General features: G+C 53.5%; 10 protein-coding genes and 1 non-coding gene across 11 annotated transcripts; 8 read left to right on the forward strand and 3 right to left on the reverse strand.

Annotated features, from left to right (window-relative positions):
• Positions 1-770: 770 nt before the first annotated feature.
• On the forward strand, positions 771-851 carry BDP55DRAFT_t59. Its single transcript has one exon. It is a non-coding gene; the product is annotated as a tRNA-Thr (tRNA).
• Positions 852-3,408: 2,557 nt separating this feature from the next.
• BDP55DRAFT_527892 (uncharacterized protein) lies at positions 3,409-3,909 on the forward strand (the record flags this gene model as incomplete). Its single annotated transcript, XM_060567823.1, has 1 exon — positions 3,409-3,909. A coding segment is annotated over one exon (501 nt), but the record flags the coding sequence as incomplete, so codon positions are not given.
• Positions 3,910-6,214: 2,305 nt separating this feature from the next.
• Positions 6,215-7,901, forward strand: BDP55DRAFT_543397 (uncharacterized protein; the record flags this gene model as incomplete). Its single annotated transcript, XM_060568404.1, has 2 exons — positions 6,215-7,338; positions 7,397-7,901. 2 exons carry the CDS (start codon positions 6,215-6,217, stop codon positions 7,899-7,901), a joined length of 1,629 nt encoding a protein of 542 aa, XP_060434777.1.
• A 222-nt stretch (positions 7,902-8,123) lies between these two features.
• Positions 8,124-10,038, reverse strand: BDP55DRAFT_649538 (uncharacterized protein). The gene has a single exon (XM_060573914.1). The coding sequence runs from the start codon at positions 9,735-9,737 to the stop codon at positions 8,316-8,318; it is 1,422 nt and encodes a 473-aa protein (XP_060434778.1). The 5' UTR covers positions 9,738-10,038; the 3' UTR covers positions 8,124-8,315.
• Positions 10,039-10,759: 721 nt separating this feature from the next.
• Positions 10,760-11,716, forward strand: BDP55DRAFT_690804 (uncharacterized protein; the record flags this gene model as incomplete). The annotated part of the gene is made up of 2 exons (XM_060576906.1): positions 10,760-10,906; positions 10,979-11,716. 2 exons carry the CDS (start codon positions 10,760-10,762, stop codon positions 11,714-11,716), a joined length of 885 nt encoding a protein of 294 aa, XP_060434779.1.
• Positions 11,717-12,423: 707 nt separating this feature from the next.
• BDP55DRAFT_317458 (uncharacterized protein) lies at positions 12,424-13,272 on the forward strand. The gene has a single exon (XM_060566734.1). The coding sequence runs from the start codon at positions 12,558-12,560 to the stop codon at positions 13,230-13,232; it is 675 nt and encodes a 224-aa protein (XP_060434780.1). The 5' UTR covers positions 12,424-12,557; the 3' UTR covers positions 13,233-13,272.
• Positions 13,273-13,311: 39 nt separating this feature from the next.
• BDP55DRAFT_542702 (uncharacterized protein) lies at positions 13,312-14,274 on the reverse strand (the record flags this gene model as incomplete). Its single annotated transcript, XM_060568337.1, has 1 exon — positions 13,312-14,274. The coding sequence occupies one exon, from the start codon at positions 14,272-14,274 to the stop codon at positions 13,312-13,314; it is 963 nt and encodes a 320-aa protein (XP_060434781.1).
• Positions 14,275-17,454: 3,180 nt separating this feature from the next.
• Positions 17,455-18,514, forward strand: BDP55DRAFT_543113 (GDSL-like Lipase/Acylhydrolase; the record flags this gene model as incomplete). The annotated part of the gene is made up of 4 exons (XM_060568382.1): positions 17,455-17,861; positions 17,919-17,997; positions 18,060-18,145; positions 18,211-18,514. 4 exons carry the CDS (start codon positions 17,455-17,457, stop codon positions 18,512-18,514), a joined length of 876 nt encoding a protein of 291 aa, XP_060434782.1.
• A 450-nt stretch (positions 18,515-18,964) lies between these two features.
• BDP55DRAFT_701306 (phosphotransferase enzyme family protein) lies at positions 18,965-19,974 on the forward strand (the record flags this gene model as incomplete). Its single annotated transcript, XM_060577917.1, has 3 exons — positions 18,965-19,433; positions 19,498-19,636; positions 19,687-19,974. The coding sequence occupies 3 exons, from the start codon at positions 18,965-18,967 to the stop codon at positions 19,910-19,912; spliced, it is 834 nt and encodes a 277-aa protein (XP_060434783.1). The 3' UTR covers positions 19,913-19,974.
• An 872-nt stretch (positions 19,975-20,846) lies between these two features.
• Positions 20,847-22,461, forward strand: BDP55DRAFT_649547 (metallo-beta-lactamase superfamily protein). The gene has a single exon (XM_060573915.1). The coding sequence runs from the start codon at positions 21,089-21,091 to the stop codon at positions 21,983-21,985; it is 897 nt and encodes a 298-aa protein (XP_060434784.1). The 5' UTR covers positions 20,847-21,088; the 3' UTR covers positions 21,986-22,461.
• A 343-nt stretch (positions 22,462-22,804) lies between these two features.
• BDP55DRAFT_542999 (uncharacterized protein) lies at positions 22,805-25,060 on the reverse strand (the record flags this gene model as incomplete). The annotated part of the gene is made up of 5 exons (XM_060568371.1): positions 22,805-23,718; positions 23,769-23,868; positions 23,930-24,416; positions 24,477-24,867; positions 24,973-25,060. 5 exons carry the CDS (start codon positions 25,058-25,060, stop codon positions 22,805-22,807), a joined length of 1,980 nt encoding a protein of 659 aa, XP_060434785.1.
• Positions 25,061-27,443: the final 2,383 nt, after the last annotated feature.

Consider the following 27,443-nt stretch of genomic DNA (forward strand, 5'->3'; position numbering starts at 1 on the left):
AGGCGCAAGCAACGAGTCTAAGCCTACATATTGGGGGTTTTTGGTCTCTGATTTAACAACTCAAAACTCTTTCCTTTGTTGCGACAGTTGCAATGCCTCGTTTTTTCTAGTCACTTCCACTACCTTTTTATACATATCGCTTGTTTCTTCAGGTGAACTTCCTCTAAAGCTCTATCCGCATGATGTTTGGCCTAGATTCACCACTCTATCCTCAAAGGTCAATCCACCCAGACCTTGATCTAGGTACAAGCAAAAGTATCCCATATCATAATAAGGTTTGAGAGTATATTGGCTTGCCTTTGAATCGAATAAGATTCAGAATGAAGACTGACGAGAAATTACAGAAAAACTTTTATCATCACAATATTTCGTCACCATTGCAAGCTGAGAACTAGTCTGCCCTGCTTCGACGAGCATGTAAGGCCAAGCACGATGGATCGAACTACGGAGAAATTGAAACGATAGAGGAGAGAAAGGATGATGAGGGAATGGCTTTGCGCATGGGATTCACTTCGCCATCCCCTCATGAAAATCTTTCCTCGACATGTCAAAATTCTGATTTATGATGCGGACCTGAGAGTTGATCTAGCAGCCTCTGGGACCAGATGTGATGATAAGATGGAGAGACTGGAAGACACCAAATGATACCCTACGACAAGATCACTGATTCTGGGCGGAATATTGAGGTTACGATATGTCGTCGCGGCTGCAATGCCCCGTGCCCCTCGCGCGAGGGTCCTCAAGCTTTTACAAGCAACCAATGACACGTCCCCTTGTTGGCTAAGTGGTATAGCGTCTCACTAGTACCTAGTGACATGAGAAGATCGGCGGTTCGATTCCGCCACGAGGCATCCTTTTTGCCTTTGAGAGATGTCCGATGGAGATGACCTGGGTTTTGGGTGTTTGTTGATTCACAGCACCTTTTGGGGATTTTTTTCTTGCTTTCCCATCCGTTGTTGCTTGCGCGTGTAACTTTTGCAGGACCTGCCATCTCATTCGGAGACTGCGTGAGTTTCGCCTGGTAGGGCTGCCCGGCCGCATGCACATTCCACCCACCCATCATCCATCATCCAGGAACGTGGCCGCTTGTCACACACGTCGCATGAAAGTCTAGACAAGGACAGCTCCTGTCCTGCTCCATTATCCAGTTGAACGAAAATGGAATTGACACAGCCTTGTAGGTTTGCCATGTCCAATTCGTCCACAACCGCAGGACTCCAGCAAGGTCCAGCCAGCATGAGCCCCCAGGGGTGCCGATGGAGAAGAGCAGCAGAACTGAGAAAGCCACGGGACGAAAAGCCGAGCTGGTCGCATGGCGGCTGTGCAGAACTGACAGAAACTCCATCCGCAAAACCCCATTGAAAAAAAGGTCTCAGGGATTGACCGCTGCGCCCCTCCAGAAGAAAGTGGGCAGAAAAACACTGAGACAGAAAGGAAAGTCAAGCTGAGTCTGGCCTGGCGTGGCCCCCCACCTCCTGAGAAATCCATCACCCCTGTTCTTCCCAATTGGGTTGACGGATGGGGTGTCAAAAGTATTGGATGATCCACGGGGGAGGGACAGAGTTCAATAGCTTTTGAAGTTTGGCGTGCCTTGCATATCCTGGGTATGAGAGTGTGGCTGCGAGACAGGAGTAGGGTCACACGGCATCATATAAGAGCGTGCTGTGCATGCGGTATTCACTCTTTCTCCATCCAGATTTCATAAGTGCGGCTGTTATTATGAAATACTCGCTTCCGAAGCCGTGGGAATCGGGATCATTCTTTACGCGATTTGGCGAAGCATTGGGTCCGGCCCCGGCCCAAAATTCGATTCCGCTCACGGGCCTGGGGATGGCATCATGGCCGTTACGTTGGCTTGGCCGCTTAGCCACGTTTCCGATTTCTCACAGTTCCAGATTTCTCCATCCGCCAATTGACACTCTCACGAATACTTGAAGAGTTCCCTAGGCAGAATAAAACGGCACTGTTGGAAATTCACAGAAGGCCGACGGAGTGACCCGAGCAGAGAATCAGAAACTCGCTGGGATGAAGGGTGGTCTTCATCTGTTAGCGTTTTATTAACGTTACATTGAATTTCACGTGCCTACCACGCCTACAACCACGATCCAGTTTCTGTAGTCGGCCAATTGGCCAAATCTTGGTAAGGTTGATGAACCGTCTGCGGATTAGTGATTCTCGGCACACCGGCCGACGTTGCTATCGGTCAAGGACCGTCTTGTGCCAGTTGTACTCCGTACACTAGACAGCGGTTCCATACGCCACCTGACGTCAAGTATGGTCTTGTTCTTCGCTGTCTCGGGTCAATGGCACAATTAGGTAGGTGGTGAAGTGAGAATCTAAGAAGTTTGAACCCAGAAAAGGGCAGAAAATCAAACCACCAGTGACCACTACGCGGGAAACCTCGTATCCATCGCATTCTCTCGCCGATCTGAACCATTTGCAAGCAAATCAAGCAACCACTCGCACAACAAGCGCGGGCGACTAGCGGTTAGCGGCACCTCGAGTCTTTATCTCGGCTAGCACCAGACTTGCCAGTTTGACATGGACAACAGCGAACAACACTGGGAATCCAGAACATTATTACGACACTTATGACGGTGGTGGAGCCGTCCCCTGATCGCCCCCGATTATGACTCGCGCTCGGAGCGCGCGCCCGCCCAGAGAGGAAGGCCTCCCAAAGACCAAGAATTGGAATTGGGCCAGTTTTTTCTCTTGCTTCAGACCCTCTCTACTCTCTACGGACTAGTTCACTACAGTACTGCCATCCGTAGCAAGGAGGGGGTGGGCTGGTCCCCGTCCCGAAACCCTTGGTGTCCCCGGCCATCGGATAGCTGGGAACTCTGTCCAAGACGTGTGTCCAGGTAGTGTACGGAGTCATATTTTGCTGTTTACTCTTTGGGAATCTGTGCTCCTGTTTTTCTGCCAATTTACCATCTTAACTTTACTGCCCTACCTATTCGGTCGAACTTGGACTCTTCTTCACCGTTGATCCAAATTTCACGAGTATTGCGTCTTGGAAGATCTCCCGCCCGCGTTCTTCAAGACTTGTTGATATCCCACTGGGCGGCCCACCAAACGTTGCTCGCTGCCCCGACGGACCCTTCGATTTCGGGGATTTTGGGGAACAGCTACGGGACCATCCCACGAGGCCAAGAACACAGCACCGGTTCTGCACTCGTTTTGCGATCTGGACTTCGTACTCAGGGCAGGATATGGACTAAAAGGGGTTGAACTCGAAAAGGATTCGAAAGCACCAGAGCAAACAGTCAAGGCAGTCTTTATCTTGGATTGACTTTTAGTTCAATCTTCTTACAGAAAGTAAGAAAGACAGCAGTAATCGGTCTGCTGCTATTCTCAGCGCGTGGAGAGGCCCTAGATTTCCCTCCAATATAAACGAAAGATACTCAAATGACGACGACATCCGACCCGAATCCAATGACAACCCAACGCGGCGCCGCGCCGCTGACGACCGTCTTTACGACGCCAGACTTTTGCAATTCCCTCTACTGGACAAACACAATCACACCGCCCCTCTCGAGCGTGGTATGCATGCCGACTTCATGGCACCAGGTCAACGACTACAGCTGGGGTTACTACTCCCCCGGCATCTGCCCGACGGGCTACACCGAAGGCTGCGCGTTCCCGACCTCACTCGCGACATCAAAGGACGGCGCCGTCGGCATGGGCGGGCCCGTCACCGTCGGCGAGACGCCACGGCTGTGCTGTCCGACGGGGTATGTTTGTTATACCGACACCAAGAGCTACGGGTACAGCAAGTGCATCTCGACGATCCCGACCACGTCGTTTTATAATAGCGATAACCAGCCTACCTCGCAGCTGGCGCTGGTGTATGCGGTGCAGGTGCGGTGGGCGAGTTCGGATTTGAGTATTTTGGAGACGGACCCGACGGTGCCGGGGGCGACGTTTACGGGGGCTACGGCGACGGGGTCTGGAGGGGAGACGGTTGCGACGACGGGGACGGGCGCGCAGACGGGGAGTAATTCGATTGCGACGGCGACAGCGACGAGTACAGACGGGGCGGATACCGGGTCATCAGACGGAGGGGGAGGGGGTATCTCTGTCGGCACGACGATTGCGATTGCGGTTGGATCCGTAGCAGGGACGCTTGTGCTGGCGCTGTTGGCGTTCGTCCTCCTCTGGCGACGACGCAAGAGACGACACGCACAAAAGTTGGCGGCGGCGGGAGAGAACGGCGGCGGCGCAGACAGCGACTCGAAATCAGACTCCGTGGCGCCGACGATGGCACATAAAGCGCCCGTGGGGAAATCGTCTCTGGATATCATGTCACCCAGCACGGCGAGGCCTGGGACGGGGACGACTGTCGTGGGCGACGAGGCGCTGCACTCGCCGCGGTCGCCGACGACGACGGCGCAGCTTGACTCGACGACGGTGATGGAGATGGAGACGATGGAGAGGCCGCAGGAGTTGCCTGATACCAATGAGGTGTTCGAGATGGAGGGCGATATGCCGGGCCCGCCTTTGTATCGGGAGAAGGAGGGGTGGCCTCTTAGGTGAAGGGAGTTTGAGAGTTGAAGACGTTGAAGACTTTGTTTGCGCCATCTACCAGCGATGTGTATCTGTTACCATCTTGTCTGTCAGGATATACCTATTGTGGTTTACTGTGTTGATTTTCTTGCAGCGCCGGAGTTCATGTAGGGTTGGGTTATGGGAAGCTCTCGGCCCGCCTCAGTCGGTTCCTTGAAGGGCCTTGGAGGAGCAATACTCTAGAGAGCGTTATTTTGCAAATACTGCAATAAATATAATTGAAATCAATTCTACAATATGATGGGCTACATGATAACCTGTCGACACTCGGACGCTACAATTGTTCACGCGACGGCACGATGTTTTAGCGTCTATACAACTGGTAGGACAGAGTGGCGTCTAACAGCAAGACCTGTGAGCCTTCATGTCTGTTCGAAAATGAAGGTTCCTAAACAATCATACATCGATGCGGCATCGCCTTTTTTATCGAATCTTACGTCTTCTACTTATAGACCTTTCCTCGCCTCATGCATCTGGAAAACATTCACAGCCACGCCACTGATTCGAAGTGGCTTCCGTCGCTCTACCTCTTCTCAAGTTAGAAGCTTGGAGACTTGGAGAACCAGAGCAGAGCTGCGACGGGTCTCGACGCCGATTTCCAAAAAGCGTAACTATGCCCAGTGCACATGAAGAACCAATGTTCTTAAACACGAAAACTAGATGACTGTGATAATGCTGGCTTCACAGATGAGCACTTTATTCAAAAGTGTAGGACATTCCCTGATCAACTGCAGTCAACTCCTGACTATACCATTCGTTACTTCAGCTACCTAGGCACACTCTCACGCCTGATGTCCAATGATAAGCACCTCTCGCCCTCACTCATCAGCCGCTTGCAGCGACACCAACAACATCGGATTATTCCCGAAGTCTAGATCCTTCGCCCCGGCCGTTCATCCAGGCAGCGGTGCCCGTTTAGGACCGCTCAAGCCTACATTCCAGGCTACCGGCCGCACTAAGATGCTTCTCCCTCCCCACGTCTCGGCGTGCCCCTGTCTCAATTCACCTCGCTCATTCGGCGGAGGCCAAAGGGCTGTAACAGGCAGAAATGGCGGGGCTTGTAGGATTCTCGTTCCAACATCCAACATTTGATGTTGGTGTTGGACGGCGCTGACGGATATAAATGAGTGTCTTTGGCTCAATCTCACGTTTTCGTGGTTTACTTTTCATTTTCGACGTACTTGTGCTTCATCTCACTTCGTACCGTTGATAAAAGTCGTCAAAATGTCTCGGCGATCCGCAGAAACGATGAATATCCCGCGGGGTGTCGACGTCGTGAACCCCAATTACATACATCCGCATCTCGTCATGATCGGTGAGTACCACTGATTTATTATGAGACTGTTCTCACATACCATGTTCGACACCTTACTACGCAACAATCTTACTCACCTTTACGCCCCTAGCCGACGTCAACGCCCTCCCGCTTGACCTCATAACCCAATTTTCCTTCCTCCTCATGGGAACAGGCCATCTCTTCAGTGGCAAATCCTCAACACGGTCACCATCACCACCAGAAGACGAAGACGAAAAGACGCTCTGCGCACGCCCCTACAACGACTGGGCTCCGGCACCCTACAACAACTGCAGCATCCGCGCAGACTCCTTCCTGAACAGAGCCATGACCGCCGTCTCCGGCTTCGGCGACATGCTCGAGATCGTCACCTCCACCAGCACGGAGTGCGATCGCGACTTGCACTACCTGAAGACCCGTCTTCTCTGCGGCGCGCCGCCCATGTCAATTGCAAGGTGGCGCCAGAGGGGTCTACATGAGCTGGATAATATTCAGCGCGCGTGTCAGCATCTTTGTGCTGTGGTGGATGCATTTGAGTATCTCAACCTCCCGCATAACGAGGCGCGGATGCGGAAGGCGTGTAACAGTGTTTGGAATGCGGGTCACGACTTTGAGAAGGCTCTCAATGCGTACCGGAGGCAAAAGGGGCGTGGAAGCCCAGTGTCTGTGACGGCGCTCTGGGAGGAGTACATCGTGGACTTCTTCGATACTGTGGCCGCGAGGGCGCATGCGTGGGTGATGGCGCGGATAGGCGAACTCAAAGAGGCGCTTCTCCTCCAGCTGCGGCAGACCACACCCGTGTCCGACGGCCCGGCGTCCGCGGCGCAGATGGAGATCTTGGACCGATTCCACGATCTTACTGAGATAACGAACAAGGCAGACACGAAGATCATGGTGCCGTTGTGGGGGTATACCCTCCGCACTCTCACCTCTGCGGCGCCAAGGCTGAGAGATGATTGGAATGGGTATGACGGGCGGGAGGCGATGAAAGCGTATCCGTATGATATGCGGTTCCGGTCGAGGATCTACGGGATCCGGTGCCGGTATCTCAGTCGGGCTGCGCAGGTGCAGCGCGCGATGGAGAATGTGAGGCTGGGGAGGGAAGTGCTGCCCATGTCGGATCCGACGGGGTTGGAGGCGACGTGTCGGGCGCAGATGAGGGAGTATGAACAGGCGAGGAGGGAGTTGCGAGGGGTGGTGCCAGAGGTGGGTGATGAGCCGTGGATTGCTGGTGTGAAGGGGATTATGAGGACGGCTGCCCATCGACCGTTCAGGGTTTGGGGGTTTATTGGGTATCGTGTGTCGTATGAGCATTCTGATGAGGAGTGGAAGGCGTTTCTGGGGAAGTTTAGGGATGATGTTACGGCGTGGGGGGAGGGTGTTGATGGGGCCGGTGACTTGAAGCCTATGTGCAAGTTGCGGTGGATCGATGGGCGGGAGCATGGGATTCCCGAGGGGGACATCGAGGCGGCGAAGAGGTAAGTTTACTCATTGATTAGGAGTGTGATACGGGATCGGCTAACGGATATTTGCCAGGCATTATGGAGAGTACTCCAAGTCCCCGGCATGCGAGGGCTTCATGACACTCAGCGGAGGCGTCTTCCTAGTCGCGGACAAGGCGTCTATCGATTCATACTTGCACCCAGTCAAAGATGATGCGGAACCGATCATCCCACACGGCGACCTGGGACCTTTCGTTCTGGTAGCCAAGCCGGATGACGAGGATAGGGAGGATAGGGCTTCATCATCGAGGGGCAGGGGGCCGCATCGAGATGTGGATGCAGCTGGAAGACCGACGATGAGGCGGGAGGAGACGTTCGACGGCACTGTAAGAGTGCTCGGGGCGGTCTTGTTCGACGATGTTTGGGCGCTGTTGTCACGGAACTCTGTGAAGCTGCCGGATTTGGCACAGATGGCGCAGGTTCACCCAAGGCAGGTTTACGTTGGGCCGAATGTGCCGTTGGAGAGGGACGGGTGGCGGACGGCGGGTGAAATGGGGTTGGTGGTGTTTAATTCTTTGGAAAAGTGGAAGAATTCGTGAGGGTGTCTTGAATACATCTGTGATTGTATGCGATGATGAGTTGCAATGAGAAGACTTCCGTGGCCGCTCAGCGGCAAAATCCTCCACAGTGACGAGGCGATTCAGAACTCGCTGGACAAGTTTTGAGGGTACCTAGTCTCTAGAGGTGGACGAGAGGTTCGTAAGGTAAATCTTGTCACAAGGAGGCTAAGAGTCTCTTCACGGCCTTGTATTTAACTTAACCCTTTGTTATTATTCAATACTTAAAGAACTAATTCTAGGCCTGGCTTTTGTTGACAAGCCTACTCGTCGATACTTGGTCCAACAAGCTGAACTCCAAGAGTTTAGGAAGGCTTTCAGCCTCTGAAAGTCGCAATACTCCATTAACACATACTTGATCCCTCCTTCGCCCGTCCATCCTTCATCATGCCTATTTCACTGATCCCCCGAAGATCTTGATTGTGACGATCTTGATTGTGAAGATCTAGAACCTGAGGAGCTGGGCGGTGAAGCGTCCTGTGTCGGTGCCAAATCTAACCAAGTTGCTGGATCTATTGCAGGATTTGCAGTATTATAGTCGTCCTGATACTGTTTATACCTCCTTTGGCATTGCGACTGAAGACTGATTATAGTATCCCATGCCTTCTTCTGACGTTTAAACCTCTCAGCCCGCTCGAGGCGATCTGCCTCGTTTCTTGGTCGTTTGAGTGATTTCAAATCAGGAGGAATTGACCCAGTTGGTGTATCCAGAACGATCGGATTATCAAGATTGATCCCCATTCCTTGAACGGCCAGCTGAGCCATCTTGTAGTCATCTATTAGCTTTGAAGAGGCTTTTGCTGCGGTAGCTACAATGTTTTGCCTGGACCTTTCGATGTTTTTTCTTCGAATCTCAGAGTTTTGCTCCTCCTGAGCTGCATTCCTTTCTGCTTCCTCTCTGATCCGCCATCTGTCGTCCGCAAGCGCAGGAACGCCTGATCTGTCAAAAAACTCGTCGATGCATGAATCAATGATATTCTGGAGAATTGGAATTTGCTCTGTCATGCTTGGGGGAACTGCTGTGGGCACGTCCAGCCGATCTTGTCGTAGAAGAGTTCGCAAGGCACCCCAACGCCCACAAGATGCTATCTCTTGGATCGGCGCGTGCAGCAACTTGTTCCGATTGGCATACATTTCGATGCTGCCTAGCATCGTTGCGAAGCAGAAGCCTCCGTTCTTGCAGGCTGCGTAGACGGCTAATGTCGTAGCCACGTCGTCCTCATCGACTTTCTTGTCGCCCAGACTGAACTTCTCGTACAGGTGCTTCTCTGCTTTTAGGTCTTCTTGGATTTCGGTCCAGTAACGATTCCAGCCCTGGAGCTGCTCAAAATTCTTGGTGCGGAATGTCTGAGCATGCATCTTCAGCTTTTTACAAAGAATCGCCTGGTATTCGCCATATCTTGCTGCAAATTCATATTGGCGAAGCTCGGTTAAACGTCCCACCAGCGTTGCTTGTGCCGTGTCCCGCGGGCCTTTGAGTAATCTTCTGGTGTAGATATTGTGCTCATAAGTCTGCACTTGCGCGAGCAACTTCTCCTTCTCCTCTTCACCGTCGTAATCTTGTTCCAGGACCGCTTTCAGAGTCGTTTTGTAAATATTCAAACAGTGCCCAGTAATGGGAGAGACTTTTCTCTGCGTCTGCCGGAGAGTTTGATCTGCGAAAGATAAGCCCTGTCTTAAGCGTTGGTCGTTATATGCCGAAAGCAGGTGGGGAGGCTCCGGGACAACGGGCTCCATACTAGCAACTTCGACATAATCATCCCCGAGAAGGACTTTGGTGGAAGACCGGGTGCGAGTGAGAAAGCGCGAGAAGCTCATCTTGAGTAAGGAATTCGGGCTTTGGATGATATGTTGAAGTGAAGGAAAACAGCGAAATCAATCAATCAACGAATATGTCGATGGTGGATGGAAAGAAGTTGTGTAAGAGAGATTGAGATTCGATGGGGACATCATATTTAGTCGCCACGCCCTTTCTCCGAAAGCCAGTTCGTCGACGATAGAGTTCAAAACAAAAGTAACAAAAGTAAAAGTGCCACCTTCGACCTCTATGGCCGACCTCTGGCGTAGACCTTTCCGGCCTGCGCCACTAGATGGGTCGCGGTATGAGCCAGGTAATCATCGTAGCGCTTCACTAAGTTAAGCAATGAAGTCCGGTACGCAGGATCAAGGCCAATGAGTGAACACGAGGCAATAGACAGTTCGCCCGTGAGGGGGAGGCAAATAACATCCAGATTTCATATTTCGTGAGTCAATGTGAGTGGCATTAAAATGCTTAGGCGGACCTCCGCAATCAGGCGACACGAGGGGCGCTGAGCGGCGGGGAAGATTCCTGGACGGTGGCGGTAACCACACTCATTTTCAACATCGACGACAGCTTCGTTTGTCTTTACACTCTCATAAGCTCCCGTATACACGATTGAGATCTAGATGCTTTCGATTGAAGGCATAGTAGACACCTCCAACCAAACTCGAGAACATGAACCGCACAGTTAGAACAGACCAATAAGCTGAGAATCCTTCCCGGCGCTTGTGTGGGATGGCCAATTTTAGGACGCGAGGAACTCCGCTGCAGCACAGCCCCCGAGCTGAAGCTGACTGAGACCCTACCACCAATAACACAGATAGAAACTCAGCGAAGATCGTCCATCTCCTTTGGAACAAAACCCATCAGTTTCCCTGGCGAGAAGCGTTTTTGATTCCTGGTGTTGTTACCTGTAACAGCTACGTCGCCGGCAGCCAAGCGTAGATCTCGACGACACAAGGTCTACGGTTGAGATAGAACAGTCGCAGAAATGGATCATTCACCAGCAGATCCATTATCGCCTGGTTCGCGGCACCTCATGCGACCGGTACTACTCGTGCTGGCGTTCTTCTTCGCGCTCTTCGTCGCTCTCGTCCAGATCCTCACTCTCACGGCCGGCACCTGGGTAGTTCGCGACAGCAACGGAGCTCAACATCTCGGCCTATCGAGCCTCGCTATAGTGAAGGTAAGCAAAAGTCTCTTCCAAGACCTGTCACGACAATCCCGCGAACGTGGAGCTAACCTCACAAACTCACAGTTCGACGGCATCATCCCGTCGGATACCAACCCAAACACCTACCTCGTAACAATGCACCAATTCGCCGCCTCCTTCGCCTACACCTACCCATCCAAATCCCTCGCAGGCACCCTCGACTCATCCCCCCATCTCCCCTACGATCTTGGCGCCGTCGCCCACGCCCTACGCCTCCCCGAATCTGAATGGGCATGCTACCACTACGCCCAAGACGCCTGCGTCAACAACCCTTTCCTAAGCGCCTTCCGCAACTCATGGCTCATCCTGCCCACCGCGACAGCCAACATCGCCCTCATCTACGGGCTCGTGGTAGTATCCTACCTCTTCATCACGGAGCTACTCATCGCCGTACGGCCGAGCTGGCTGCGGTGCCAGTGCTACTTCTCCTGCATCAAGCGCGTGTGTCCGTGTCCGCGCGGGACGAGGGCGGAGATTGAGGCACTACCGGCCGGGTTTTGGGATCGGTATCGCGGGTGGTGCTGGTTTATGTTGCCGGCTGCTGCGTTTTTGCCGGCGTTTACGTTGGGGATGAATGGGATGCTGCTGAAGGAGTATGTTAATCGGCCTAGGGGCCTGGAGGGAGATGTGAATGGGAGGTTTGGGACGGGCTATGTGGTTTTGCAGGCGCTTTGTTTGGGGGCTTCGATTGCGGGGGCTGGGTGTATGGTGTTGAGGAGGCGTTTGGGGAGGAAGAGAAGTTGGATGGAGGAGCAGGGTGTTGGGTTGAAGAGAGGGGCGTAAGTTCGCGATCTTCGAAACTCGAAGGTGAAGAGAGATATAGAGGAATGGACAACTTCCGAGTGAATGAGAATTTTGAAGCTCTGATCCGATCCGATGCCGCGCCGGTCCGGGAGAGAAACCAGAGTTCTTAGGTGGAGTGAGGAGCCGGCAACCCGCAACATGTCCACTTAAAGCCGGCGATGTGACGCTCGGCACCGCTCCGCTGCGTCAGATCCGATCTGATCTGATCTCAGCCATGTAGTGAGCATTGAGTTACCTTGTCACGCTTGTGTGCGTGTATGCTTGTGTGCCTCTCAAGTTGTCACTCAGAGGAAATCGCACCAGTCCAATTCGCATCAAGCCTCGTCTCCAGCTCACAGATGAAAATGTCTCACTAGCTCGCCATTCTCTGGAGAACGGGATGGGACTAAGCCCCATTGACGAATCATGGCCTCATCATTCATGTTTGGTCCCTGCCGATCGGCTGTGGAATGTCTGCTGGTCTCCGCAAGCGCGGACCGCTTGCACCACATGCTGATGTCATTACCCGCATGAGAAGCTGTCATCGATTTACGCCTCGCATGAGACAACATTGCGCGAAAGAGACAGTGAGAAGCCTACGTTAAGCGGGTTAGCTCATCTCGCGGATGATGCCATGGACTCGTCACAGGCAGTTGATTAAAACAAAGCCGGGCTCTGAGCTTGGTAGTCATCAGGTTTGGAGCTTGCATTCCTACTCTGACCACATACTTTGCATTATTTTACATCAACATACTGGCGACGGATCTCTACCACAAACCTACTTCATATCCCAAATTGAATACTTGTTGATCTCTTCAAAACCAAGAATACAGTCGTCAAAATGTCCCGCCAAAACTATGCAGTCCCCCTCATGGGCGCAGCAGCTCTCCTGGGAGGCGGTATCTACTACGTCCGCCAACCCTCCTCAAATCCAGGCGACGCCTCTCAACAGATCGCAAACAACGCAGACAACTCCCGCCCCACCTCCGATGCCGTCACCGAGCAGCGTAAAAAGGCCGCGGACGCGAAACGCGACAACGGCCTAGGCGGCGCAGGCATTGGCACCAACACGGGCGCCACGGGCGGCGCAGAGCTGAGTACCGGCAACCGAGGCGGCAGTGCCGCCGACCGCGATACCCCCAAGGGGCCAAAGGACAAGTTTCCCTCTGACGCGGGCGAAATCGGAGGCGGACCTGGTAGGGGCAACTCAAATACTAGGGCGATTGAAACGCATGGTCCTTCTATGACGCCTGGGTCGAAGACGTTGACGGGGGCATTGAGTGGGAAGAGTAACGGGCCGAGTACTTCTGGAAGCAGTGATAGCAGCAGTTCGGGAGAGGGAATAGGATCCAAGATACAAGGCTTCTTTACCAGTTCGAGTAAAGGAAACGAGAAGGTCAGGCAGTCTCCGGTCGACACCAAGATTGTAAGCCATTCGCCTGATACTCCGACAAACCGTGGTGGGAGTCCTTGGGATAAAGAGCGAAGGGATGTGGTCAACCACAACCGCTCATGAGCTTAATAAGATCACAACTCATTTGTAAATCATCAGTATTAAGGATGGGGTCGTCTTTTGATCTCAAAACTTCATCGTCTCAGAACTTTGCACCAAGCTTCTTCTCATGCTCCATCTGCTGCTCATCCACCATTATAACAGCCTTACCGCTCATCTTCCCCGTATGCACAAGCTCAACAAGCTCGTGAATCTTGTCCAACCCATGAAAAACATTCGTCTTGAGAGTGATCCCGTTCTTCGCAACATGCTCCATCAAACCCACACTCTCCTCCCTCGAACACAATAGACTGCCCTTAACCCTCACATCCCGAAACACCAACTCCTGGAACGGGATCTTCACCTCGTCAGGCTGCGCAATCTGCACCACAGTCCCATGCATCCTTGTCACCGCGCAGGCCAGCCCCGCAGCAGAGTCCGCATCAGACAAGTTGAGCGTGGCATCTACACCCTCCCCGTCATGCGCGGCATCCTTCGCCTCCTTCACGACATCCTCTTTTCCCCTTCTCGCATCAAGAACAACATCCGCGCCGCTGCTTTTCGTCAATTCTAATCCTTCATCCCTCGCATCGATACCAATGACACGCAAACCCAGAGCCTTGGCCATTTGGATCCCCAAATGGCCCAACCCGCCTCCTGACCCAACGACAGCAAGCCACTGGCCTTTCTTCAGCCCGGCCTGCACCACGCCCCTCCAGACCGTCCTCCCAGCACACGCCAGCGGCGCAGCACTGAGAAACGAGATGGCATCTGGAATTGGCACGGTAGACCGCGCGTCAACCTTGACATACTCCGCAAAGCACCCGTCAACATGAACCCCGACGTGGCCTTCGATGCGACTGCAGTACTGCCGAAAGGTCTCCGGCGCGGAAGTACAGTCGAAGCAGGAACCACAAGGATGGAGCGGGAGACCGCACATGACTCTGTCGCCAACTTTGAAGTTGAAGTCCGGGGACGCGGCCGAGCCGACGGCGACGACGGTGCCGGAGCCTTCGTGGGACGCGGTGCAGGGGAGGGATGTGTTGAAGGTGCCGGCGGAGACCATGCTGTCTGTGTGGCAGTAGGATGCGACTGCTATCTTGACGAGGAGGTCATGAGGCGCCAAGGAGGTTAGTGAGGGTACGGGTATGGTTTGAATCTTGTAGGGGCTGTTGAAGGATGTTACGCGGATTGCCTTCATTGTTTTCGGGATCTCTGTGGTGGCCATCTTTGCGAGTTGGGTGATTGAGGCTTGACTGAGATTTTGGAATCTTGGGTAGTGACAATGGCTTGTCGTTCGTTTCGTGGGCAAGTAGATGCGCTTTCTTGCTGAGGAAGTTTTGGGTTAAGATAGCATGGTGTTGTCGAAGATGTGATGACGTCGAAACCTTGAAATGGTCTGTTTAGCTTCCCCCGCCGGATCCAAGGCGGTCCGAGGCCGACTATCCTGGGCTAGGATTTCGGATCCGATGGTTCACCATGGATCTGCCGAGTTTGATCTTCCTGGAGAAGGCGACGTCGTAACCTTAAATCTTCTGGACTATGCAACGATGTAACATCATGTCGTCGGCCTCGTGCGGATAGTCAGAGGCTCTGATAACATTGCCGTTCGTGGAGTGCCGAGAGATTCAGAGACTGCCTATCCATCGGGTCCCATGTTGATAATGAATGCCGTCAACTGTGAGTCACCTCAATGCGCCCGGAACTCAATTGATACCAATTGAGCGTCTCGTCAGACAAAGGCAGTACAGGGGCATGTCAACGGTTGTCAGGCAACTGCAGATTCTCCAGGTCGACCGGATGGACTTATCTGTCACTTCCCTCTGCCCTAAATTCAGGTGCATCTGTCAACGGTTCGCTCACTGTACATGCATCCGTCTGCCTGTTGTTCTCATTTGATATGGATGGCACTTTGCCGGAATAATTTTTCGGCCCAAGATAACCCTGCCCTGCGGAGGGAAGTGTAAGGGTATTCGAGCTCCGGAGTCCAAGCCATCCACCCCGGGAAGCGGCCGGCGTTCGGTGTAGCCCCGTCAATCGCTCCGGCCACCGGGTCCGCACCGAGCCACCGACCGGCCTGGTCACCGAGCTCACCGATTCACCGAGGTGAGTCGAACCCACGAGGGTTTCTTATTCCCGTAGCGCTTCAGCATCGCTGCTCACCCTGCAATCTTCTTTTAAGCTCCCTACCCCAGTTTCAACCTTTTTAAGTAACCGAATTTCCGAACGCGAACTCCCACCCAGGCATCGCGACAAGCATCTAGACCAGACTATCGACCTCGTCTGCTTTATAGGAAATATCAGGAAAATGAGAGGACGAATGACACCATAGACACTGACCGAACATCATCCGCAAGACCCTCGCTATCCCCTTCTCACCCTTGCATGACTCTCTCTCATCACAAGCTTCTGCGCTAACAGCGCGCAAAGACGAGTTCCTCGACTCGGTGCCCTCGTTTAAGCTTTGCCAACCCTCAGGATGACCCCTGCCCCGAGTTCTCCGAAAGCTTAGAGACACCTCGAGACGTTGCACCGAGAACAATTTGCACCAATAAGCAGAGCGCAACCCCCCGGATAGGACGGCCATGTTCATCTGATCACGAACCCTCTGATAATCCGGTTAGCCGTCTTTTAAACGAGTTCAACAAATCTGGCTTCCGCCCCCCCTCCACTCAGCACGGCGTGCGCAGCCCAAGACCAAGTGCCGGCATGCCGCCTTGGGCCCGTGTCTGGGCAACTTACCATTGCATTGGGCGCTTTCTGGAAGAATAGAACTCCAGGTCCTATTCAGGAACAAGGCACACACCGCACGGCGCGAATGGTTCCGCCGTCGTGACCCCCTTTCAAGCCTTACAAGCGCACCCGTCGGCGGACCCGTTCCAAAGGGGAAGAAGTTCTGCACTTCAACGCGGGGTTACGAGTTCAACTCAGCTCCGTCCCTTTTCTCTCCCTCCCTTACTCTCCGAGTCCTTCGCGCCATCTTTCCCACGAGGCGCCAGGCGCCTCAACTCGGGCCACAAGAGGGGACGAGTTTTTGCTCATCCTACCTTCTTCATCAACATTACTTTCTTCATCAACATTACCTCCAAGCTTAATACTCGAGTTGCTGTGTACGGCGACTCGGGTCGTATTTGCTCGCCGAAAAAGGTAAGACACCTCCGCTGGGACATCCCAGCTTGGAAGCTCCATACTCCGCCCTCAGTCCGCGTGGTCGGTGACCCAACTCCCAGTCTCCACGATGTTGAGGACGGGCCACTCTCAACGATGAGAGCCCGCGATTGGCGGAGATTTTCCTTGCTCGACGACGGCCGTCGTGAAACACGAAAGACAGAAAGCCCCCCCCCCCCCCCCCCCCCCCATCCCCTCCTACGCCCCTTTCTTAGCACACAGCAGCCACTGAACCAGATTGATTGTATTGCGCCATCGTCTGGCCTTAAGAAGTGGAGAGGGGCGAGAGATGTCTGTAGTTTGGACGCTTTGCGCTTGCAATCAACGGCTCGGTCTCTGCTTAGCAGCAGTGTCATGAGAGTACTCTGACAACCAGTTTATCAGGTGAACTGCGCATGCCCGATGACAAAAGATCTGAACAGGCTCTCAGAGCAAAAGTCAGCGAGATGAGCCAACGACGGAGATTCGAGGAACACAGCCACCAGGCCCTTTCGAAACGAAGCAGCGCCGTCTCTCCTCCGTGTGCGGGGCGGAGAGGAGCCCCGATGTGACCTCAAGTGCCGCTGCGAGCCTGCGGCTCGTCTGATTGCTGGTCTTTTCCTTGCCTTGCAGCCGCTCGCTAACGCAAAAGTCTACTTTATATGGCACACCACGAGGACCGGCCCCCCGTTGTCAACCTACGCCGCTTTCTCGTGATCGTGGTCTCGCCCAGGACTCGACCGAGAGGGGAGGACCCGCTCACCCGGACGAGTGGAAACACCCTCGTTGACTGTGACTGGTGTATCCTCCATATTGGCGATATTGAGGAGGCGTATAGACGATCGTTGGAAACAATTGAACCGGGGTCGAGCGTTGCACTAGTTGATATTGGCTGGAAGATGGGATTTCCCACGTATCCCGGCCCTGACGGAAAGCTTGTCAAGAGTCAGTTAAGAGCCGCTCTGCTATAAGCCATTATAAGCCAACGCTTCCCATCCTGTGAAGCTTTTCATCCCATCTTCTCACGACACACACATCCCTTGCCTCGGTCTGAAACCTCGTCACTCTTTACAGTCATTCTCTACTACCAAACGATACGATGCGCGCCAACATCGCCCTTGTCGCCGGCTTCCTAGGCCTGGCCTCCGCCCTTCCCACCGATACCGAGAGCGTCGAGAAGCGCCAGACGGTCCCGACCATCTACCTCTGCGGCGACAGCACCACAGCCAAGGGCGGCGGCGGCTCCGGAACCGAGGGCTGGGGCCAGTTCCTGCAGTACTCCTTCTCGACTAGCAAGGCCAAGGTCGACAACCGCGCTATCGGCGGCCGCAGCGCGCGCTCCTACACCCGCGAGGGCCGCTTCGATACCGTTGCCGGGCTCGTCAAGTCTGGTGATTGGGTCGTGATTGAGTTTGGACACAATGATGGCGGCTCACTTACCCCTACCGACAATGGAAGGACGGATTGCTTCGGTGATGGTACTCAGACTTGCTCGACTACCTACAAGTGAGTCTTCCTGAGACCTCCATTTCGTGAAGAAAGAGATGCTGACAGTTTGTGTAGTGGTGTTGCCGAGACGGTTCTCACGTACCCTGCATACCTCAAGAACGCTGCCAAGAAGTTCAACGCTGCTGGCGCCAAGGTATGATCACCGACTTGGATCTTTGATCTCACATCGACGTTTGACTTACACTCATCTCGCAGGTCATCATCGCTGCTGCGACCCCCAACAACGTCTGGGAAACTGGCACCTACAAGTTCGGATACGACCGCTTCTTCTACTACGCATGGTAAGCCCTCCCTTCCTCCCTTCACTTTCCCGCCCCTCGACATCGACACTAACACCAAGAACCAGGCTCGCCGTTGAGCAGCTCGGCGGCCCCTCAAAGGGCTACTACTTCGTCCCGCACGGCGAATACGCCGCCCAGGCGATGAAGGGCCTCGGCGCGACCACCACCAACGCAAACTACCCCAACGACCACACCCACACCGCGCCCTTCCTCGCCGACGCGATTCACAAGTCCTTCGTCCTCGGCCTCAAGTGCGGCACCACTGCCCTTGCCTCGCTTGCCAAGAACACCACTGCTTCTTTGACGTCGACCTACCTCGGCGGTTGCGTTGACACCTACAACTCCACCGTCCACGCTCTCCTGCGATAAGCGGACTATCTTTCCCGTTCATATTTGTTCAAACCTCCATCTCAAGTTTATAACACTTGAATTCATGCACATACTACTTTAGGTCCTAGAGACTTGTTCGGAGTCGATGGCGATTGCTCCTCCGACCTGGGCGTACATACATCAATGCACATAACACTTCTGCTCAGCCTCTCACATTCTTACCGTGTAACTCGTGACCTCAGTTTGATTCCTCTTTGATACTATGATGATCCCATCACAATACCATCTAATAGAAAGCGCGTGTCTTGGCGACCTGATGACTAAATCTCTTGAGATTCCCAACTGAGAGTGTACATATGGGGTCTGTATCCCACAAATCTGGGTGAAGTCACTCCACCATCAACAACACAGGTCCAAAGCGTTCGCCGATACCTTTGGACACTTATGCCATCACGTGCGATGTCGACTGCCGATATCTCACCTCCACTCATGAGCTTCAATGGAGTCTCCTCCGTCTCTACTCAGACGACAGTCTTACCCGAAACAAGCTTTTTAAGACACGGGCGTGCGCCTGCGCTTCCTACGCCAGCTGAGGTTAGGGCCCGCAACGAAGAGTCGGATGATATCTATGCTACGAGCTTCGATCGCCCACCGCCTGTTAAACTCTCTTCCCTAGGATTGTTTGTCAAGTGCGGGGACGATGTCACGATCATCGAGGCCCAGACTCAGAAGGTGGCGTACGAGCGACTGCAAGGCAAATTACCCGTGCCCGAGATCTTTGACTGGGCGGAGGATGACGGGCAGAGGTTTATTTACATGTCCTTGATAGAGGGAGTGACTCTGCAAGACAGGTGGCACGACTTGATAGAGGACGAGAGACGAGTCGTTTGTGAAGAACTCAAGGAAATGGTCAGGGCGCTGCGAGCTTTCAAGCAAGATAGTCATGATCGATTTGTTGGTGAGTGGATTAAAATCTCCGTTCTTCTTTGCGAGCCATTCCAACACGACGTCCCGTCCTTTAGGTAGCCTGGGCAAGCAACCTCTGAACGAGATCTTCTTGACGTCCCACCCAGATCTCAGAGGACCATTCGTAGACTTCAATGCCGTTCAGCAGTTTCAAGACGCCTGCGGAATCGAGATTGATGGCGACACACAAATTGTGTTTACACATGACGATCTCGTCCCGCCCAACAACGTTTTTGTCACTGGAGGCCAAATCCAAAAGTGGCAGCTATCATTGATTGGGACCAGGCAGGATGGCTTCCCAGTTACTGGGAATACTGCAAGGCAAAGCAGGTGAGGCTCAGCCCGAAGGATTTCAGTGATGTTGGCCAGGAAGAGTGGCGCACACAATATCTCCCGACCATTTTGGATCCGGTGGACGACGAGGCATACTACCATCATTGGCTAAATCTTGTGTTGTCCAAGGGCATCTAGTTGATTTCCTTTTGGCGGATGAGAGTTCTTACACAAACTTGGAGATGATTATGATATAGAGCGGGATGTCGTTCATTGATTATGAAAGGTAGTAAAAGTTACATGGTGATCTGACTTTCTGCCCGTCACCTCTGCACTACCTATAAATCCATGACCCATAGCAGGCATGATATCAGGCATGATGATGAATGCGAACATCGAGACCAAAAACATGCTGCACTAGTCCGTCCCTCGATCAACAGTCTTGAATGCAGGAAAGCCCCTCCACGCCAGAGAATGAAAGATTGACTTCTCCAAAGGGTTTCCGTTTGCGACATGCGAAGTTAGGTGACGAAGAGACAGAAGAAAGAGTTTGGTCTTAGTAAGCTCCATCAATGAGATACGCTTCCCTTCGGTGGTGAGTTACGAGTGCATTTGGTGACGAAGATGTATCAAGAGGCTCTTCGTCTCGTTGTTTGCTGATAAGCTTGGAGTAATGGGATCTAGCTTCCAGCCAATTTCCTCCTGTTCAGTGTTCCCTTTGACCCTCGAATGATTCTTTCAAGATACCATTGCAGTCCGATAACCCCACCGCTATGCTACCCCGCTAGTGTGCCGCGTCCCCGGGTTGACGCCATAACCACGTTTTCCGGATCAACCATCTGTCGCGTTCTCACCACACCATGTTACCTTGTAGACACACACTCACGATGCTGTCTCACCCATGAACTCAAAAAGGAGGTTGCGGATGATTATCGAGGCTGACTGGAATGTGCTCCCATCAGCAAGGGGTCCTGCGGTTACCAGGGATGCTTATTGCTGACAGCCTCGGACTGGGGACGGATTGCGGCTGGCGGAGCTGAATGCTTATCGGAATGCTCATAATTGGCCAGAATACGGCCATAGGAATTCCTGCGATGCGCCGAAAAACGCGGGTGCCTGCATAATGGAGTTGATGGGGTCATTCTTAAAGGATCCAACGTGGCCGGGAGAAGTTTTGGTCAACCTGATTTTAATGTTGTTTGCCCCTTGACTGACAATCGACTTGAGATCTCAAAACATTCAAGTTGCCATCACCATCCCAGCCAAAGTGTAGAGGAGAACATCGTCACCCAGCTTGGTATCGGCGAAGCCAGCAGTAGACAGAGATTTGATCACAAAGAGATCACAGTGAGGGACTCTCACCACGCCGCCATCATGGCCCCCGCCGACAAGATCTCACTCGAGTTCATCACCACCGGCAACGTCTGGATGCACACCGAAATGCAAGGCCAACCCATTGAAAACCGCAACATCGCCCTCCGCTTTCTCCGCTCCTTCACTGGCGACTGGATCGGCCCCATGCCCCTAGGCGCATTCCTCATTCATCACCCAAAGGGCCCCATCCTCTTCGACACGGGTGTCTCAACGCACTGCACCGAACCGGGCTACTTCCCCTGCTGGAACCCCGTGCCGGGCATCCTCAACAAGCTGCAGGTCACAAAGGAGGATGGCATCGTCACGCAACTACGGAAACGCGGCATCGAGCCGACGGATCTCCAGTTCATCATCATCAGCCACCTCCACCACGATCACGCCGGCGGACTGGAGGTTCTTGCTGTTGAGGCACCTGAGGTGCCTATCTATGTCGGCGGAGAACACTGGGATGCGTTTGGGAAGCATCCTATCTATGCTGCTATGCAAGGGTGCACGCCGGACCGGTGGCCCAAGGACTTTGAGCCGCGGATTCTCGACTTTGAGGAGAAACGCACCGTGGGGCCGTGGGGCCGGTCGTGTGAGCTCGCGCCGGGCGGGACGGTCGTCGCGGTCGATACGCCGGGCCACGTCCCAGGGCACATCTCGTTGATCGTGGTGGGGGATAATGACGATGGGAGCAAGACGAAGTACTTGCTGACGGGAGATGCGACGTATGCAATTAGTGTGTTGGACAAGGAGGAGCCGGATGGTGCGAATAGTGATCCCGTGGCGGCTTTTGAGAGTTTGAAGAAGATCAAGGCATATGCCAGGAACCACGACGTCGTGGTGCTGCCGAGTCACGATCCGGATACGCCGAGGCTGCTTAGGGATAAGGTGGTCTACCGGCCGGGGAAGTAGACGGATGCGAGGGCCGAAAGTCGAGTTATGGTGCTTGTAGCGAGGAAACTAGAGCTATCATGGTCATAAGTCATACTCTCAAGTGTGATACTCAACAGAACAGCAATTGAGTGTAAGACCCGATGGGAGAGACGACACTGCTTCGATGGGGGACTCGTAATACAGGATGGGACAGGCACAATGACAGACAGCGCCAATCTACACGCAATTAGTCACCATCTCCACGAGCTTGAAACAATCGAGACGGATGAAGGTGGATGTATCGGCAGCGGGACAGCAAGCTTGGGCCGGTGGTTCACAACGACGATCGATCTGTGAGCGAAGTGGGGGAGATGCGGCTGCAAAGGATCGTCGGAGCTTACATACTAGTAGACTTTCATGCCTGCATCACAGTACCCCGTCCATGATGCCCCTGATGCTCTCACTATATCTCTGGGCACCAGCTGCTATCACTAAGGTGCCTCGATGACCACCCCTATGAGTTTGCCAGCTTCCTCGGGTTGTCAAGCTGTGAGAATGTTTGCTCCCTCGTCAAGGCCTCTTCAACACCCTAAGCCCGTGTCAAAGCCCAGATTTAGTCGGGGATGGGGAACCAGATGCATGTGCTTTTGTTGACGGCTTAGAAACGTCCCTGCTTATCCTGGAAAAGCGTAGGAATGAAAGGAAGTGCGCCCTCGAGCATGTTGATAACTGGGTAGAGCTGCCAACAGGGAACGAATGATTCGTTACTAACGTCTCAAGATTGATATTCAATTCTATTAAGTGAATGGGGAATCTATGTTATGCATATCTACGTTCTGAAAATCCGCCAACACGCTCTCAAACACGGCACAACCGGCCGTTCTGGGTCGGGAAGCCGTCAAGCTGGCGCGTGATGTACCAACTCTCACTACCCACAGCCAAGTTGGCATAGAAGACACCAGTAGGATCAATCTTCTGCTTGAATGCGAGCAGACGAGCATACTTCTCGGTTCCGTAGAAAGACTGCTGGTAGTCAGGCTCAGTCACGTCACCCTCGCTGGCATATCCGCCACCGCCAGGAGTGACGTCCCGCCAGGGCTGCATCCACTCATTAGTCAACAGCTTCGACTTCTCGGCGACAACCTCCGCGGGTGTGCCAACGTCCCAGCCCATGACGGAAATGGCAAACATGGCAGAACCACGCCACGCCGGGTTGACGGCGTTATCGGGGTAAGGACCGGGGCCGCCGGTGATACCGAAGCCGATGATCTGGCCGCCCTTGTCACTGAGGCCCTTGAGAGCCTCAAAGGTAGCGTTGAACTTGGTGGCGTCGGAGAAGTTCTCGGTGGGGAAGAGACGGCACGCCGTCTTGGCGGCCGTGCCGCCGACGGACTCCTTGGGGAAACCGGCCTTCCAGGCGGGCAGGAAGCTCTTGTGTTCAGTGTAGACGGGTTCGACGGTGATGCCGAGCTCCGTCCACTTGGCGAACAGCGGAGCAGTGAGCTCCTTGAGTTGGACGAGAGTCATATTGGGGGCGAACCAGGGGAGCATGGTGAAGGTGAGGGCATCGGGGCCGGTGTGGAAGATGTTCCAGTACTCGTAGTTGCCGGCCGCGTTCCACGTGGGAAGTCCTTCCCAGTAAGCCTTGATCCCTGCCCAGAAGGCTTCGTGGCTAACGGTATCGCTGGTGCCGAAGCTGAAGGTCATGACGGCGATGGTGTCGATCTTGGGGTAGACTTTGACGACGTATGAGGTAACAACACCATAAGTGCCTGGTGAACGGTCAGCTTGTATTACTTCCTATAAAGATTTCTCAACTTACTTCCACCGCCACCACGAAGAGCCCAGAACAGCTCGGTGTTCTGCTTCTCGTTGGCAGTAACGAAACGTCCATCGGGAGTAACGACATCGATGCTCAAGACCTGATGGAATACAATATCAGTACGGTGATATCAAATATAGTAGATGACGAGGCATCCTTACAGAATCGGCAGCAATGCCGTATTTGGGCGACAGCGGTGAGTGGCCACCACCAGCGAGGTAGCCTCCAGCATAGCCGACAGTCATACCCTCGCCTCCGACGGCAGTGACGCCGTACTTCTCAGCCGCCTCATACAGCTCGAAGCCCTGTACACCGGCACCGACCTTAATGGCGGGACCAGAGTAAGACGAGGTGGGGTAGGTCTGATAGAAGTTGATGCTCTTGAGGCGGTGTGTCCAGATGGAGAGAGCACCGGATCCAGAAGAGCGACCGTTGAAGTCATGGCCAGTGTTCTTGACCACGAGGCGAATGTTAAGGTTGCGGGCAAAGTTGACAGCGAGCTGAATCTGCGCAACATTCGTAGCCTTGACGACGTACGAGGGGAAGCCGCCGACGGTGCAGGTACCGGCGGAGCTGTTGTCCACTGAGGGTGGCATGCAAGTCAGGCCCTGGTACAGAGGGCTCATGACTGAGGTCGGATCCTCGGCACTTTATATTTCCATTAGCAAGATGAAATCAAACTATAGAGGCAAAGAGGCTTCGACTTACTGGATCGTAGAGTTCGTCCACTGGTTGGTGATGTACTCGCAACGAGAGGCATCATAATTGCCAAAGTCATCAAAGCAAGAAGCGCCGATGGGCACCGTCTCGCTGACAGCAAATCCAGTCAGGAGGTTGAAGACACTCCATACTGCCTTGTTCGGCCAGAGCAGGTCTCCAGGGTACGTCTTGCACTTGTTGAAGGTGCGGGCCGTCCCAGAACGCTTCTCCCCGGCGGCAGTGGTGTCAAAGTCAAAGAGGGAGATGTTGGAGAGGGAGAGGTCCGTGAGGTTGGCCAGAACGGCGTCCGTCAGCTGGACGCTCTCTTCCTTCAAGAGGTCGGTGGAAGTGGCAACGACAACGGGCTCAGCAGCCGGGGCCACTGTGGACTTGTTGGCTTCTACAACACGGGTAGCAAGTTAGTCATGATGCCAGTCACAGAGCACGCGCATATGAACCCTCAGGGGTTTTCAGACTGCAAAGTCAAATTGCAAGATCAACATACCGATTACTGCATCGTCAACCACAATGGTCTGAGCGTACGCCAAAGGCAGGGCAGCGGCCAGGAGGAGGGCCTGGCTGAGTCGAGACATGTTATGTGCCAAGAGATTTGGGGGTTCAGAACTTCAGACTGAAGGAGTAAAAGATTGGACAGAGGGCGCGACAAGGAACGGGTTTGCGTGCTTGTCAGACAGGAACCTCCAATGGTTGATCACCGATTTTGTGGCTGGCGGTGCGGCGGGAGAGATGCGAGCGAGCAGAAGAAACGAAGCAGTACACCCACGGGATTTATAACATCCACGTGGAAGCGTTGCATCTTGCCATCCGTCCTTTTCACACCAGTGACACCACGCGTATGGTTCGATAACAGGAGCGAGATATCTTACTACCAACGGTCTACTGCCCGTTGTCGATAGTCTACGGTTGGTACTGCCTACCTAAGCCCGCCGACGTATCCCGGTAACACAGTCCTTGCATTCGTGGCGGAGACCTTGCATTCGATAGCGGCAGAGGTCGCGAGTCCACTGTCCACGACATCGCACCAAATTACGAGGATGAAGGACTCAAGGAGGAAGGGACCATTTGGACGAGAAGGGACCTTGGGTCCGCCCCCGGGCAAGCATTGCACCGGGGGCCCGGGTTCGCTTACACAGATCTGGACTTCTGTTTGGGCCGAGGGGTTCGGGGGCAAGTAGACTAGGCTCCGATAGAGCAACGTTGGTGGCGAGAGTCGTAAAAACCCCGCGCCGGGGGTTACAACGGCACCACATTAGCAACATCGGCATTGCAAAATTGCGCAAGTAGCAGATGAGCTGGTGTCTCCAGGACCATGGATACAGCTTCTTCTAGACGTCGTCTCCCGAGTGCCGGCGCCGACACTAACGGTTTAAGACCAATGTCTGTGGGCAAACGTCTGCCACACTCTTGGGCGGGTTCGTTTTTACGGAGTAGAAATGGTGTTGTCAAGCGGCTGAGGCGTCTGCCAAATTGTTAGTCAAGCCGGATTAGCCTGGTCTATCCGTAGCCTATCCGTACCTATCAACGTCTCTCTTCCTTTAAGAGGCAGGGTGGCGAAGAGAGTGTCGGGAGCTGGAGATCATTCATATGGAACAAGCCCCCCGGTGAACCTTCTGCACGCTTTGTCCTCTTCCGGGCACCGTCGCTCCACCGAGTACCTTGTTCGCAGCCAAATTCCGGCTGTCCGCGTCAGTGAATCTCCACTGCAGAGTCTAGGGATCCCCGAAGAAAGATCTCGGGCTTTGGTGCATTGGTGGGTGAGACTGAGGGATTTGCAAACGAACTGCCCATTATCCACATAATAAGGGATGTGGATAGCGAGCCGTGCCTCTGGCTCTGGGGAAGACATTGAGTTTATCTTTGCGATCTTGCTAATGTCTCATAACTCGTCAACTAAGCAAGTGTACAGCAAGATCAAATCAAATTGTAGATGAACTATATGATCGGTCACGACGTGGACTAGTATCGAAGACATGTCAAGATCGGAGCCAAGGGAAATCGTACGATTTTTTCCCACAGCCCAAACGCGTCTCTCACTGCAACCCATGGAAAACACCGGAGGAATCCAGGGACTAGAAAGAGAATCTTTGAGAGGATATTTGCCGTCTTAAGGGGGTTTCTTCTCTGCATGATTGTCTGCAAATTCGTCCTGCGCCAACGCGGCACAGTAAACTCTGTTTTTCTTCAACCCTGTCAGCCAGGTAACATTCGGAAATCACTATTCAGTCGTCAAGGGGTCAGGACACGACCCGAGTCGCTGAAGGACTTACCACGATTCATTCACACTAATCCACTAGTGCTCAAGGAGGACATCAGCTCCACCTCGCTCATCTAACGCCCAACGGCGGTTGCCTGCAGTCCTTCAAGGAAAGGAAAACATCCCTCGGCCGAAGCGATGAAGAAAGAGGGGAACGTCGTATTCACAAATCACCGCGTAACAAAAGTGCGAGGTCGCATCCTGAATCTCATTCACCGGCCCCATGTTCCGGACACCACCACGACGCCTTACTCAAATTATGCTGCTGTGCGAAGCGAACTAATCCACTTCCCGCCTCAATACCGCATAGCAGGTTTCTATCCGGTGGGCGTTTGCAGAAATGCGACTCGTGTTGGGCCAGAACACGGTCGGCCAACAGCAGAACTCAGCCCAGATATATATTGCCCTGGGGTTGGCCGGGTTTCCCTTAGCGATGACTAGGCATAAGGAGGAAAAGCGAAATATTCAGCATGTACGAATAAATTGTGAGGCTGTCTTTCGATAAGTACGAGGAAGTAACTACCTTGAACAGTAGTAGTATATGTCTCTGTAGGAACCAGTGATACAGAATAATACTATCCACATACTACTTGCCCTTCCGTAAGTAAGACGCTGCATTATGCGACTCGGCACTCTGTCCTCCAATTACCTTCCGTCTCATCGTGGTTGGCTTACTGCCCGACGACTGTGCCATGTGAACC

Source organism: Colletotrichum godetiae (genome assembly GCF_030913485.1).
Source record: "Colletotrichum godetiae strain CBS 193.32 chromosome Unknown BDP55scaffold_5, whole genome shotgun sequence".
NCBI lineage: Eukaryota > Fungi > Ascomycota > Sordariomycetes > Glomerellales > Glomerellaceae > Colletotrichum > Colletotrichum godetiae.

Bases quoted from the DNA above. Each gene is read 5' to 3' on its own strand.
- BDP55DRAFT_317458 (XM_060566734.1), top strand. From the start codon at position 12,558: ATGTCCCGCCAAAACTATGCAGTCCCCCTCATGGGCGCAGCAGCTCTC.
- BDP55DRAFT_649547 (XM_060573915.1), top strand. From the start codon at position 21,089: ATGGCCCCCGCCGACAAGATCTCACTCGAGTTCATCACCACCGGCAAC.
- BDP55DRAFT_649538 (XM_060573914.1), bottom strand. From the start codon at position 9,737: ATGAGCTTCTCGCGCTTTCTCACTCGCACCCGGTCTTCCACCAAAGTC.